Here is a 15,520-nt window from a genome sequence, read left to right on the forward strand (position 1 = left end):
AACAGAATTTAAAGGTGGGCTCGGAAAGGAAAAGCCTACAAAGGCAGCTGGGGATGAACGCCTAAAAAGGAGAAAGCAAATCAGGCAAGGGTCACAGAGGCTGAAGGAAAAGAGAATTTCAAGTCGAAGGAAGTGGGACCCAAAGCTGCTTGGAGGGAAAGTAAGAGGAAGGTAAAAGAGTACCCCCTGGACGTCAGGATACGGAGGTGTTTTTGTAAAAGCCGTTAATGGACTGGTGTGGGGGCGGTGCCAGAATAGAGGGAGTAGAGGAGCAAATGGAAATGGAGTAAAGATGTACTGATGGCAGGCAACTCCATCCTGAGTTGGCTGTGAATGTTAATTGGGTGTTTGAGATCCCCTCTTCAGAATGAGAGATTGAACTAACTAGAAAAACATGGTAAGTCTGGAAGCAGCATTGAGGACCCAGATGAAGTCATTGATCATGAATGTATAGGGGGACCATCTACTTTTTTGTATATCAGCTTTTCTAGATGGATTTAGCTGCCTAAGTTCTGGCACAGAGAAAGTTCTGAAAGTTCTACTTTCAGAAGAACTCAGTATACGATGTCCATAATCATTAAACATGCCAATCAAATTTTAGGCTGTCTAGTGTCACCTTTAATGAACAAACAGTTTGTAAACAATGCAGTCGTCATATTGGTGAAATATTTCACCAGCAAAAAAAAAAACCCGGGTTTGGAAATCCACTTGAAAAGTTTTAAGTAGAATGACTTGGCTGAAGGCTTTGTGAAGGGAAAAGGAGAGATGAAACACTTTAGCAACTTTTTAGAACCAGCATTGTAGAAATTAAGTTCAGTTGTGGTTTAAATCCTAGCACAGCTACTTGTATATCTGTGGTCTAGGCAAGTTGTAGTTTCCCTCTCAGAAATATTTTCCTATTTGAAAGATGTGAATACCACCTCAGGGAGTTACTGTGAGGATTAGATGATGCAACACCCATGAAGTGCTCAAACTATTGTCTGGCATTCATTAATGAAGTAAGCATTCATTAAATTAGCCCCACCTCCGTTTACATAATGTCTTTCTCTATTTTGTTCCACCAACGGGAGCTTTTTTATCAGCTCCTTGCTCCTGGTCTGGACCAACTCCATGTCTTTTAGGGCCTATTTGCTGCCTATACATTCATCAAGTTAACTTTTCCCATTCTGAAAAAAAAAATTTCTTTACATCCCAACTTTCTTATCGATATAACCAATCTAAATTCAATTGTCCTGAATTATAAAATGAGGCACACACTTAGCCAAGAAAACATTTAAAAAAATAGTACGATCTTACCGCGACCCACGCAGGGTGGCAGTCCCTGAGTGGGAGCGACTGGAGATTGAGAAAGGACAACACAACACAAAGACACAACACAAGACAATTTAGAGAAAAGCAGGGGCCAGATGGGACATTGTCCTTTGATGGAGAGACAATGACAATGACCACAGTCTCCACGTTTTTTTTATAGGGGTTGGTTAGATAAAGCTAAAGAGAGTTTTGCAGACTTAAGGGATCCCGCGGGCATGGAATGCTCTGTGCCCAGGCTATCTACACGATAAAACTTCCTTCTGCAAAGGTTGCAGTCTGTCTTCAACCGGAAGCTTGCGGTTATCTCCTCCATTCTCAACCCGCCCCGCCTCACTCCTCCAGCCCCCGCCCTGGGCTGTCCCCAGTTGCTAGCTTGCTCTGCCTTGCAGATACGAGCGGTGGAGTGTGGCCCTACCACGAGCTTAACCTGGCTTTTAACGTCAGCCTTCACTGTCCCCCACAATTTGACTTCCCTAAATATTATACTTTATATTCCCTTGCATTTATGTATCACTGTTCCACACATATCAGCGATTCATAATAACTGCCCTCTTCCCCCAGGCATTTAGAAAGGTCGGGAAAGATGGTACAAAGACTGCAGATGTAAGCCCTGGAGGCCAGTGTTGTTAAATGTTCTGTAACTCAGAGATCACTTCGTAAGACTACGGCTGGGAGTGCCGGGCTCCTGAATCTGAGGGTTACTGTCTGGGGCCAGAGGAGGTGGGAGCGAGGGCTCTGATCCTACAGAGCCTGTCCCGCCGGGGTTGTCACGGATGGGGGCAAACAAAATGAATTGTCGCAGAAAATTTCTGTTTGCCAGGAGAGGGAAAAGAGTTCTCTCTAGCGGAGAAAAAGCCCCAAGCCCCCGGGTCCAAAGGCTTTTATTGAGAACCGTAGGCACAGGGGTCTACAACAAAACTCATCAATCAAAGTCAAAAGGCTATGTTTACTGAAAACAAATAGGGAACATAGATAACAATTGGAGGAACACAAGGGATCTGCCCCACTCAGGGTCTATGAATAATGTAAATCTCCTTCCCACTTTGAGCCAACAAAGCATGTTTAGAGAAATTTACTTCTAGGCCTGATTATCTCCGGGAACCACCCAATCCAGTTTAGGGCTGTGCCTGCCTTTAGTATTGTTTCAAGTCTGAGCCAGGCGGGCAGGGCGGAGCCACCAAGAGATTAGGAGACTACTTTCAGGTAGAACGAGGACTCTGGCCAGGTCCAAACCAAACCGAGGTATGCGGGCCTTTTTGCCCTTTCCCCGTGTTCCCCCAAGTCCTTGTCCTACTACCCATACTGGCCAATGCCTGTCTTAGGTCATTTTCTCTGCATGAGAAAAACTTACCCATCATGGATCACCAACCATCACAGGGTCAAGCAAGGGGATGTGAGGGGGGCAGGGGCTGAGCCCCTGCCAGTGTATAGGTTTCATCTCCTTAGTGGCCTGTTTTCCCAAGGCCCTCTTGATTAGCTCCAGCCTTGGGGTCCTCTTGCTTGGCATCAAGGCTACAGTCCCTGAAACCAGGTGGGGCATTTCCCAACATAGGAAAACTAGTAGTCTCACTCAAGATGCCCTTAGTCTCCCATTTAAAAATACTGACATATGTGACATATTCCTTCCTGTTTCACAGAGCAAAAATGTATTGATTGCCTTCTAAAGGTGGTGTGCCCAGATGGAATTTTATAGGTATGACTCTGGAAGTCCACGCTGTAGGCTTCTGGCAACATAAAGGGAGTGCTGCTATTTGGTATCACCCCATGACTTTCCCAGCGGTACCCATGGTGGAATTAGCAGCACTTGCTTCTGAAATCCAGATACCACCACTTTCACACCAAAAATATTTTTTAAATGCTCATGCATTTAGATCTATTTTGAATAATGTAAAAAATTAACCAAATAGTCGTATTTTTCATCTCCTTGGAAATATACAATTCCTGTGTTTATGGAATTCATATTAAATCACAACAAAGATGACTATAATATTAGCTAGATTGTATAGCTCAGAATGTTAAATGTGGTTTGACATTTTCCAGACATTAAATGTGAGGGAAAAATTTGTGTATATGTATGTGTTTGTGTATGATAACAAAAAGAATAGTTTTAATCCCTTGCAAAGACGGTGCCAATTTTTGGTTGGCTTCTTTCAGAGGTAGTTTAGTAAAATTTCACTAGGTGACAGTAGTATACTTCCACGGTTATGTTAATTGCTGTGACTAGTACTGTTTTCCAAGTAAATGTATGTTTTGAGATTTCTGAGATATTTCTTATAATCTTCCTCTTTAAATATCTTTGAATAATAGTTTAATATTCAATCTAGGAATTTAATGTATTCAGAAAAGGTGAAGGACCAGCACATGCCTACACAGCCTGTTCTAGAGCTGGGTGTGCTGTAGTTCTAGTTATTAAATTGGAATAGAAGACCTTTAAATACCATATTATACTTAGCCAAATGTCATTTTATGACCATATAAAAAATTTGGTTTTCTTTCTCTTTTTTATCCTTGATTTTAAATATTGTCCTCTCTAGCCATCTAACCATGGATGTGTTTCACAAAAATTTATTTTTTTTAATATAGAGACCTACTATACTTAAGTAGTTATAGGATTTCCATTTCTTTTTGTTCACACATTCTATGTTTGATGTTAAGTCTTATGATTTTCCATGGAATAGACAATAGAACTGTAAAATTCAGATATTAAATAATTATAATGCTGTCATTTATCATTATTTTACATTGTGTCTATGTGCCAGACACTGTTAAATGGATTGTCTCATTTTTTTCACAGCAACTGTGTGTAATAACTATTGTATTTTTCCTTATTTTACAAATAAGGAGACTGAAGCATAGAGAGGTTAAGTAACTTGCCCAAGGTTACATAGCTGTTCTAACTCCAGAATCTGCACTCTTAACTCAGACACTAGTTTTCTTACCCAGAAATTTAAGATAGATGGACTTTTTTATTTTTCTTTCCCTCCACCCATGTTTACCCATGTTCAGTGAAGTGAAAATTCAGTGTTGGTTTGTTTGTTCTTTTTCCTAATGCAAGCTTTAGTTATTTCCTGGGTGGTATGTGCTCTTAATTCTTAGGACAGAAAATATTAGAAAAAGGGAGAGGAGAGGGGGAAAAAATAATGCTTCTTTCATACGGCCCTCAAAAAAGGGAATATCTTCTTAGGGTCTTTAGTTTAGGATTAATTAACTATACAGTTAGATGGCAAACCTAGATTGTTACATTTTATATTTCAGGCGTACTATATGAGAGTGCAACAAATGGTGTTGTTTAAATGGAATACCGGGCTAGATAACTTTCCAAGGTGTCTTCCACTTCCACTGTTCTATGATTCTAAGAATTTCGTCATTCAGAACTCTGACAGAGACTCCATCTGGTTATCTGGTCTACTTAGTAACTTCAGGGAAGTTTTTTTTTTTTTTTAATGCTAGCTGCAGTATTACCTAGTGACTGCTAATGAATGTTAAAAGGTACTGCTATGAGCATGTTGATCGTTCACAAAAGCACCTTGCTAATGATGTGTGGTACAATTAGTAGCTACCATTCATTAGAGAAAAATTTCTAAAAATCTGACATGGTGTCTGCAGTAAAGAGCAAAGACCAATCTGCATATAGTAACACCCAACTCAGTACCAAGAATATGTAAATATTTAATCTCTTTATCTCCAGGGGGTAAATTATGGACCCTTGAAGACATTAGTTCTGTCAGACCTCTGGACCTCACCAGATCTGCTGACACAAGAATTCTAAGTGGATCCATCCTGGTCTGAAATTCATCTGCTGCCTCTAGAAGCCCCCAGCATTCCCATTGGAACAGCCCTCATGAGAGAGAATTGGACTTACAAGTCTCGATTCTCTCCTATTAAGAGTTTATAAATTCTCAAATGTGCCATCCTCGGGAATGAGTCTGAGTCAAAAGTATCTTGAAACTTGTCAGGTTCCCTCTTGTTTTCCAGATGAAGGGTCATTGAACTAAACTGGAAGTTAGGCTCAAAGCTAAGTTTCAGGGATTTTCCTGGAATGTATATTCATCTGTTGTCAATGTATTGAAGAGTATTTCCCCACTTTTTTCATTTTTTGTTCTATCTTTAGAATTTCTATGAGTAAACTTGGATATGTGGTGTTGGAGTGGAAAATTTTGTGCTGATTAAAGGGCAGAGATTTGGCCTAATCAAATGAATGGAAAGGGAGATAGAAAAAGTAAGGGAAAGAACGAGAAGAGAAGAAGCTTTTGATGTAACCCAGCATGGTCGGATTTAGAGGCCAAGGTACATAGGTGGGGAAAGTGTGGCATCAGCCTTCCCACTGCTTGGTTTGGGAATCATTAGATGCCCGTCACGTTGTTTTCCAGAACAGGATGGTGTAAAGCCAAGGGACATGCAGTCAGGTGGGGTTTTCATCAACACAGCAGTTACGGTGGTGCGCTTATGAGGCCTCTGTCCATCAGGATGCCTACTCCACCTGACACACCCTGATCTTGCCTGGTCCTGGGTCTCATTATACTCCTTTTTTACTTTTTTCCAGAAATGGGAAGTACCCAAACTTTAGCCACCACGATGATACTGAAAGGTTCAGTTTTGTGGTTTGAGAATTGCTGTAACCAGTAATAAAGACAGCCCAACATCCTCTGAAATCTGGTCCCCAAAACCTTCCTTTGAGAACTCACTCATGGCTTTGGACTTGCCAGTGTGTAGGTGGAGAACATTTAATTTATAGGTTAAGTTTCATTGAGTCATCTTTGTCACTAACTCCCATTCCTTTTATTAGCCACAGTGAAGGTCTCACTCAAATATTCCACAGCACAATGATAAAAATCTATTTCTATCTGAATTTCCATAAGGAAGGTAGAACCTGCTGACTATATAGCTGGGCCTTGAACCTAAGAGGTCAATTAATGCGTTGTATTTTTGGAGGTTACCCAAAATGGAAAGCCAGCATTTCAAACCAAGTCCACTTTCTGAAAGAGGTTCAAGAGTTGGTGCTAAGGAGACCGCACGTAAACTTTAAGTTCAAGGTGTGAGATGCCAGGGTCGGGAATGCAAGAAAATTTGATTGATGTGAGAGACGTTGAGAATGACTGAGGATGGTCTGGATAGAAAGAATACTATTGGTTGTCTATAACCAGCAGGAGGAGGTATTTAGGTATGTTAGCATTGACAGTTCCTGACCATTCAGCTCAAGTTAGACACTCTGCTAGACAAGCTATTGAGAGGAACCAGAAAAAGGGTGGGGAGAGGCAGCGGAGGTTGGGATGCATGGATCCTGCTCTGTTGAGATCTCAGTTCTGTTTTTCTTTTACTGCATTCTACACATCTATACTTGGCAACATTACATACTTGTATGTTGTCACTCCATCTTGTTACATTGTTACTTTAAGCCAAGACAAAGATGCAGAATTGAGAAATGTGATTACTTCATGGATTTCAATTCCAGAGGAAAATACCTTTTCCACAGATGTACCTAAAGGGCTGTACCACAAGATGGTGCTCACCCATCAGTCATGGCGTTTCTCAGGCCGCTTCCCTAAACTGACTGCATTTTAAAATCTGAAGCATAAGATATTTATGCATTTATCTTTGCGTCTTTTCTTTTAGTACAAATTTCCTTAGCAATGACCTACTGCGAGTTTTAAATTTAACCCTTTCTTTAGCAAAGGCCTGTTTTCAGGAGGAAAAAAAGAAAACCTGGTAATGCTCAAGAAAACCTTGTTTTGCTCAAGGAATCTTTCATTATGTAACTTTTGATATGCTTGATGACCCAAAACATGCTCTTCTGCCATGCTCATTTTTATCTTTCATTTTCTTTAAACTCAAGACGGTGCAGCATAAACTAGCAGAATTAAAAACACACATTTGTGTAACGAGAGCGTTTGTGGACAGCTGTCTCCAGTTGCACGAAGCAAAGCGCCTGGATTCTGTCACGGCTTCCATGGCGAAATACTGGTATGTGTGCCACAGTAATTAAAATGTGGTGTTTGCACAGGCTGTTACGGAATTCTTCCAACTTTAAACTCAGCCTTGAGGGTCTTAAGGGAAGAAGGCTGTGTAAAATGAAAACTAGCAGTAAGAACTAATTTTGTAAAAAAAATGCTGAAAGGTCCTATTAAACCTATTTAAAATGTGCTAAAAATTACTCAAGTCGGTATTTAACTTTTAGCATGCCATTGAAAATAAAATACTAAGAGACTGAAGTAGGATGACTGATTAGTTTGTTCAGTTAAGTTTAATCGCAAATTATCTACAGAGTGACAGTATAGTAAAACCAAGCATTTACAGTAAAACCTCGAGACCTGAAGTAGTCCCAATTCTTTCATGAAATAACCAGAATTACATTTAATTCTCTCTGAGAAAACATTTTGTTGTTTGTGAAATGTGCAGCTTGGACAGGATTTTCCTGTTTAAGGTGTTTTTCAAACCAAAGAAAAATTTCTGAAGAATTGACTGTCCAAAAAAGTTACACATGCTCTATTACAAGAGGGGAAAGAAATGTCTCGTTAAGTTCAGAAAGACTTTCACTTGTATTAAAGATGATTAGCAATGGTATTGAAGATGAGTTGATTGGGGGGAAAAAAGACCCCTATAAAGCTTTTGTATATTTTAAGATACAAGAACACAGTTTAAATCAGATTCTGGATGTGGGTTTGGTTTCCTCTGTTTTAAAAGCAAACTTTCTCACATCTCATTAGCCCAAAAATAACCTAGAAAAAATTCCTTTCATTAATCATTAACTTATGTTCAGTTTAATCAGAAGTAGAATGGGAAAATATGCAGAATTGTGCTCTATGTAATGATTCCAAAATAATAAAATTGCCAGGTTGAAATTGATGTGGAATTACTAGGAACTTGCACTTTTGGGTGGTGATATTTTTGGGGGGAGGAGTGACATTTTATATTTATACTTAACAGCAAGTTCTTTGACTAGTTTAAAAAGTGTAAAACTGATTTTAGATAAGATATTTTTGGAAAAAGATATTTAGATAGCTATGCTATGGACTTCGCTGTTCTTGAAAACACTAGGTTTTTAGACATACTAGTACTTCATATGGAAGCAGAGGAAGAAACTAGTTATAGCCCAGTAAATATTTCACTAAAATATTAATACTTGCCAAATACAAAAATTTATTGAATTCCAAATATTGTTGCCCTTGAGCCATGTCTGTTAATTATTACAATATATTGTTATTTTAGTTCCTGAGTCAAGTTAAAAATTATTTTTAATAGGAAAATGTGTCCATGCTTACTTTTCTTTGTTTTCTGCTATTGAAAAATAAGTTGAAAATATTCTTGAACTTATTTTTTATATTAAGATAAAAAAATCTCTTCCAATTATCTTATAAATTTTAATGATAGTTGAAGTTATTGTGATAAGATCAAAAGAGCATATTTCTCAAGTGTTTCATATTATTATATATAGATATGTACTTCAAGGACAATATCTTCCAAGCAATCTTTAATAAGTGTCTTGTATAATGGCATGCACTTTCAATAGTAGTGCGCTCCCTTAAGTTTTCACTTTTACTCTCAGTTTATTTCTGAAAACCCTAAAAAAATTTGTTTTCACAGTTACTTGAATTCAGACTTGTAGCCTTCAGGTAGGAAGTGACATCTTTGGAGAAAAATAAAAAGATATTACAAAGGCGGAGGGAAATAGATGGTTGTATAATTATACTGTTAACTTAGATCATATAGAGAATTTAAATAAATTAGACCAGATTCAAGTTTTTACTATATCCTTTTCAGGTGTGAAGTAGCAAAAACCTAACAGTCTATGCTTTCCACACTTTGTTTCCATACTTAACAAAAAACCTAGCCCTAGCTGGTGCGGCTCAGTGGATTGAACATTGGCCTGAGAACCAAAGGGTCACCGGTTTGATTCCCAGTCAAGGCACGTGCCTGAGGTGCCGGCCAGACCCCCAGCTGGGGCCGTGTGAGAGACATGGATAGATGTCTCTCTCACACATTGATGTTTCTCTCCCTCTCTTTGTCCCTCCATTCCCCTCTCTCTAAAAGTAAATAAACACAACCTTTAAATAAAAAAATAAGAAAAATCACCCCCCATAATATAATTTTTTAAAAAGCCCAGCCTGAAATATAATTGATGACCAAAGTATTCATTATGTAAAAACTGTCCTGAGATTTATTTCATACATAATTTATAGACAGTTACCATTATGTCTCTGGTTGGCTAATATGCCTTTTATTTCTTTACTTCTTAGAGGGTTGGAGGAAAAGAGGGGAAAAAAAGGGAGGGAATTATCATTGTGAAAAAGAAACATCAATTGGTTGCCTTCCACACACGCCCGGACCTGGGACCGAATCCGCAATCCAGGCATGTGCCCTGACTGAGAATCAAACAGGTGACCTTTTGGTTTGCAGGACGATGCCCAACCAACTGAGCCACACAAGCCAGGGCAATATGACTATTTTTAATTGTTTGAAAATTTATGCATTTGACAAATAATTTGTTTCCCGATTCTGAAGCACCTCATGCAAATGTATTTCAAATATTCCTTTTATATTTTGTTCACTAGGGCTACTGAATTACAAAACAGAGTCGCTTATGATTGCTTACAGCTCCATGGAGGTTGGGGATACATGTGGGAGTACCCAATTGCAAAGTGAGTATGGCTATTCTGTTACACCCTTCTGGATGATGCAGAGAAAGGAAAATTACTGTGCTTTGTATATTGAAGGGAAGAAGATGCAAAATCTTTGCATTCCTCAACTGACTACAGAGTATCTTCAAGCAGATGGAAACAGCATCATGTTACTGGCTTCCTCTTAGGATCTTACATTTTTAAAGAAAGTGAAGAGGCCAATATACTAAAAGCTTGATGCTTGGTTTTATTTGAACTGTTATACTGAAGGACGAATGTCACTTTTGAAATAGTTGAATAATGTTTTATTTTATAGATTAACCATAATTATTCAGGTTCTTCCCAGTTTCTCACTCTGACAAACACAGTGCTGCAACAAACACCTTTTCACATTTATCTTAGATACATGTGTTTGTGATTGCAATAGAAGAGTCCCAAAAGTAGTATTGCTAGTTTTCAAAAGTATGCATCTTTTTAATTTTTATAACTTCCAGATTATTTCCTCTAATTGGTAGCAACTCACATTCAAATGAACAAAGTCTGAAGACTTACCTCCTAAGCTATGAACATGATTGCCTTTTAAATTTAGTGTTAATCTAATAGGTAAAAAAGTAGTTTATTATTCTTCCTTTAATTTGAGTGACTATTAATTCTGTTCTCTTCATTTAATTTTATTTTACCATAGTAAGAACACTGAACATAAGATATACCATCTTCACAAATTTTAAGTGTACTATGGAGTATTACAAACCAGAGGAACAATGTTATAGTATGGATCTCTAGAGCTTATTCATCTTGCTTAATTGAAATCTTAAGCCCATTGATTAGTAACACTCCATCTTCCTCCTTCCCCTTCGCCTTCTTGCAACTACTATTCCTCATTGATTCTATGAATTTTACTATTTTAGATAACTCTTATAGGTGGAATCAGTGCAGTATTTGTCTCTCTGTAACTGGCTTATTTCACTTAGCAGAATGTCTCCAAGGTTTTCCCACATTGCCACACATTACTGAGTTTCCTTCTGATTTAAGGTTGAATAGCATTCCATTGTACATATACACTACATTTTCTTTATCCATTTATCTGTCCATGAAATTGCCTCAGGAATCTCCCTATGGGGAATTCTTTTCATCACTCTAGAAAATATACTTTCCTTTTAATTAGCAATATTTTCAGTTCATAAAATTTTCCCAAGAAAGGTCTTTGCCGTATCAAGAGAAGTCCAACCTAGTTCTGAATGAGAAAGCTAAAAACTTTTTCTAATTTTAATTGAAATACAGATATCTAAAAGGAAAATTATCAAACTAGTACTCAAATTAACTTTCAAATGTATCATTTTGGCAAGAATAATTGGCAACATTTGATACACTTATAGTCCTTAATGAGGAAAATAAACATTTTATTAAAGTTACATTAAGAACAGAAGCTTCACCATAGATATAATTTACTAGTTTTCTATAGCCACTGGGCAGCTCATAAAGCTTTAAGCACAGGATGTATATAATTTACAACCTTCTTTAAAAACTTAGCAATAAGCAGGGCTTTTTCCTTCCTTGGGAATGTAAGCATGAAATAGCTAAACAATTTCTTTTTTTTTTTTTAATTTGGATATTGGTATATCCTTTTAGAACTACTTCAAACAAACCTTAATCCAAAGCAGATTTATTTTTTTTATCTTTGCATAGTCATGAAATCAAAAGTAAACATTGAATTATGCTACCATAAATTAAATCATCACTGAAATATTTCCTGTGCATTTCATGATTTACTCACAATGTTAATTGATTCACAATATTCACTGTGCTAGAAAAGAGAAATAATAATGGGTGTTTATATTTTTCTATTCAACTGTGCAGTTACAGCTGCGCTAGGAAAGCAGACAAGCAGTGGCTCAGCATTTGTCTAGATTAGTTCAGGTTCTAAAGAAGGTGCATTAGGTGAAGAGGAGTCAGCCATGCACATGGCTCAAGAGGCTACTCCTTCAGGTCAGCAGCAAGCAAAAACTGTAGCTTAATGGCTCAGGATGTGAAATCCCTGGTTTCAGTCTGAGAGACTTATATTTCCTTTCGTGTATAATAATCCCCTTCTTGGCCAGCTTGTTAGTTCAAGGATTGTATGAACCTTTGAACTGGACTGCTCTTTTTCTCCCCAAAGACATAGGGAAGGAATTTTTTATAAAATTACAAAAGAGAGTGTAATAGATAATATCAAAAAAGCTAATTAGACACATTAGGCAGTATGTGGATGTATACAGGCTGTGATTTAATAGGAAAAAATCCTTCTATTTGTGTTTCTTGTCTCCTCAGATTAAGCTATGTTACGTGTGTGGGGGGTGGCGGTGGTGGCGGTGGTGGCGACTTTTGGTTTCACAGATAAAAGAGATATTTTCTTTTGTTTCATTTTATTTATTTGTTTATGTGTTCTTAAGTAACTGCTCTTTAGCATGAGTTCACTTGGGTCTTACTCACTGAGCGTGGGGCCTGTAAGAAGCGAGACAGTCTTTGCCGTTTTGCGACTTCTCTGCCATGCAAGGAAGAGCAGCCTGAGACACAGAGCTTCATCCTTGTGTGGTTAAACATTTATTCTGCTGCCTTTCTTGTTAATTTTAGTTGATGGCTGAATTTAATTAGTAACCTATAAAAGGTCTACTGATCTCTGTCATTACCAGTTCCATTGGAACTTCTGTAATGTGAAAAAAAAAATGCCCAACCCAATCAAAAAATGTCTGAGAGCACTGAGATCGCAGAAGTAGACTGAAATGCTAGGTATGCCCTCTAAATGCAAGGGCTGGATTTTGTGAGCAGCAGTGGAATTTGTTCAAAAGAAAAAAGTATATATTTGAAAACACAAATGTCCCTAGATTTCAAGTATTTTCAGAAAGTTTATGTTGAGACACTAAAATACCTTTGTAATACAATAAATCAAATCAGTAAATATTTACTGAATGCTTACTCTTTACAAGGTCCCATGATGAATATGGTAAAGAGTAAGTCCAGAATTGGTCATGTTCTTAGCGAGCTATCACATTTAATTTGTCTCAAAAATTCAATTAAAAAAAAAACAGATTTTATGCTTGAGAAAAAAATACCTTTGAGTTTGTCTACTAGGAAAATCCTGCATGCCTGGGTCAGTGAAAATATTACAATATAATAAATGAAATACTTGCCAAGGTGGCAGATACCTACCTTCTTGTTCCAGTCAACCAATTATCTATTTGACCATCAAATAGCAACCATTAATTAGTAAATGTATTAACTTCTCTATACCTCAGTTCCTTCACCTGCAAAGCAATATAATATTTATCCTCCCTGATGCCAGAGCTGAGAGGATAAAGATGAGAAAAGGTACAAAGAGTGTCTCTGTTACTATCATTGCTGCCAAAAGTAAATTTTTTTAACTGTTTTTTTGCGCTAGTGGACTCAGCCATCAGAATGGTAACCTCATACATTACTGGAGTGACTAGTAACCATTTCCAGAAAATAAGTTACTTGTTAACTTTGTGGGAAGCAATGTTTTCTAAAACATCTGTTTATGCCCTTGATGGCAGCAGTGGTGCTGGGAATCTAAAGGGTTGTTAGAAGATAATGCACTTTCTTTTCTCTTTTGGTTTCTGTAAAACCAGTGGATATCAACTTTTTAAGAATCATCAAAGATACCAAGAAATTAAAACATTGTACCCATTTCTAAATCTAAAATGGCTTTTTTAAAGAGTGCCATATGTACTGAATTTTACAAAGTTAAATCAAAGAAAACAAACCTATAAATGTTATTGTGAGTTTATAATCTCTTTAAGCAAACTAAAACAAAGCTATACAAAGGGTCAGTCTCTTAATAGAGTTTTGTAATTATACTAATTGAAGATGAATGCCATACTAGAAAAAAGTAATTATGAAAAACTTCTATTGTTTGGATTTTATTAAGTGAATACTTTAAAATAATTAACAGTTATATGGTGACACAAAATTTATAATTTCTAATATCTTTTATTTACTCTTTAATCATCTTCTGAATTATCCAGAGCTTACGTGGATGCCCGAGTTCAGCCAATTTATGGTGGTACCAATGAAATAATGAAGGAGCTGATTGCAAGAGACATCATCCGAGACAAATAGACATCTGCCCACATCCTGGAATCCTATTACAGCTAATCTGGTTTTAAATCTACTCAAGATAAAATGCAACCTGGAAGGGAGGACACACTAAACTTGTTTTCAGATGCTCGCTTACTGAAAAAAATCAAATGCAGATATAAAATTAACACAATGGGAGAAGAAACCTTTGAATCCCAAGATTCTAAAATTCTCAAAAATAAGGTATAACTTTTAATTTTTTATATAGTTAAAAGGCAAAGATTTTCTAATTCTAGAAGCATTAGTGTTTCATTTTCCCTAAAATTCTAAAAAAGTACGATTACTTAAATCTTTAAAATTGAGACAAATAATTGTTATTATACTACAAAAACATTGCTAGTACTCACAGCATATTGCTTTTGAAAGGAAAAAATATAATTTAGAATACAAAATAATTTCAGCTATTTTTTGCTCCAGATTTCCCAGAATGGTGGAATTCTATCACCCTACCCTAAGCCTCTGTTTTTTAGTAATGGAATCCTTTCTTCAAACTAAAGTGTATGCAGAGAGTCCCTGTAAAATGGTGATAAATGAAGAGCTGCTCTACTTGAGTCAGGAAGCCTTCCTAGCAAATCAGCTAAGCATTTGCCTACCCCATAGAGAAGGCTGTGTGTTCTCTCGCCTACTGACACCCAATTCTACAGGAGAACACAGAACAACCCATCATCCTTTATTTTTAAGCTACTGGTATATTTTTTCAGTATCAAAACAGTGACTTTTATTTGGGAACAGCCTACCTCAGTGAATTAATCAGTAATATAAAAAGTAAATAAACAAGATAATTTCAAATGATAAGTGCAATAAAAGTATACACCTAAAATCAGAAAAGGAGGAAATTATGTTTGATTTCAGACTTAAAATTTATTCTAATAAAAAAACAAGAATTTAATTTGTAAATTGCTAAAGTCATTTTAATACTTGTTTTTTGTTTTTTGCATATACTGGTGAAATGGAACAGTTTTTAAATGGAAACAAAAATGTGTATTCTTTTTCAACTTAGAAAACCTAAACATTTTATTTGGTATTGTTGGTATTAAACATTTTTTTTAATGCAACCAATACAAACTGGGTAGAGCAGAGGGGAGAGAAAATATTTTGATACCATTCCTATAATTATACACCTTTGGTTTGCTCTTGGGCAGAAGTTTGTATGATTGCCAGCTTGAGCTCTTACTCATATGCATCCAATACCATGCAAAATGAGTGAAAATAATATTAGAATTTACTGTATTTCCAGCATTCGCCTCCCTCATACTACAGGAAAACAATATAGGATTAGATAGACAACCCTCTCTTTTTAACCCCTTTCCCTTTCTTTCCCAGTCTTAAAAGAAACTAAATTTTAGAAACATAGCATCTTTAGGATGCAAAGTAAATTAACGTAAAAAGAAAAGCCTGCTATATAGAGGTAGACAGACCTGGGTTTGAATAATAATTCTATCATTTAAGAGATATTGGACTGT

General features: G+C 36.8%; 1 protein-coding gene across 1 annotated transcript in view; it reads left to right on the forward strand.

The window, feature by feature from the left end:
• The window catches only part of ACADL (acyl-CoA dehydrogenase long chain), a 32,791-nt gene extending 17,805 nt beyond the window's left edge, over positions 1 to 14,986 (forward strand). Inside the window, exons 9-11 of the mRNA XM_054585702.1 lie at positions 7,145 to 7,272; positions 9,861 to 9,947; positions 13,946 to 14,986. Coding sequence (XP_054441677.1) covers positions 7,145 to 7,272; positions 9,861 to 9,947; positions 13,946 to 14,039 — 309 coding nt within the window. The 3' untranslated portion in view covers positions 14,040 to 14,986. The remainder of the gene's footprint in view (positions 1 to 7,144; positions 7,273 to 9,860; positions 9,948 to 13,945) is intronic.
• The last annotated feature ends 534 nt before the right edge of the window (positions 14,987 to 15,520 follow it).

Source organism: Pteronotus mesoamericanus, unplaced genomic scaffold, assembly GCF_021234165.1.
Source record: "Pteronotus mesoamericanus isolate MK-2021 breed Mesoamerican mustached bat unplaced genomic scaffold, CSHL_Meso_final contig_90, whole genome shotgun sequence".
Taxonomy (NCBI): domain Eukaryota; kingdom Metazoa; phylum Chordata; class Mammalia; order Chiroptera; family Mormoopidae; genus Pteronotus; species Pteronotus mesoamericanus.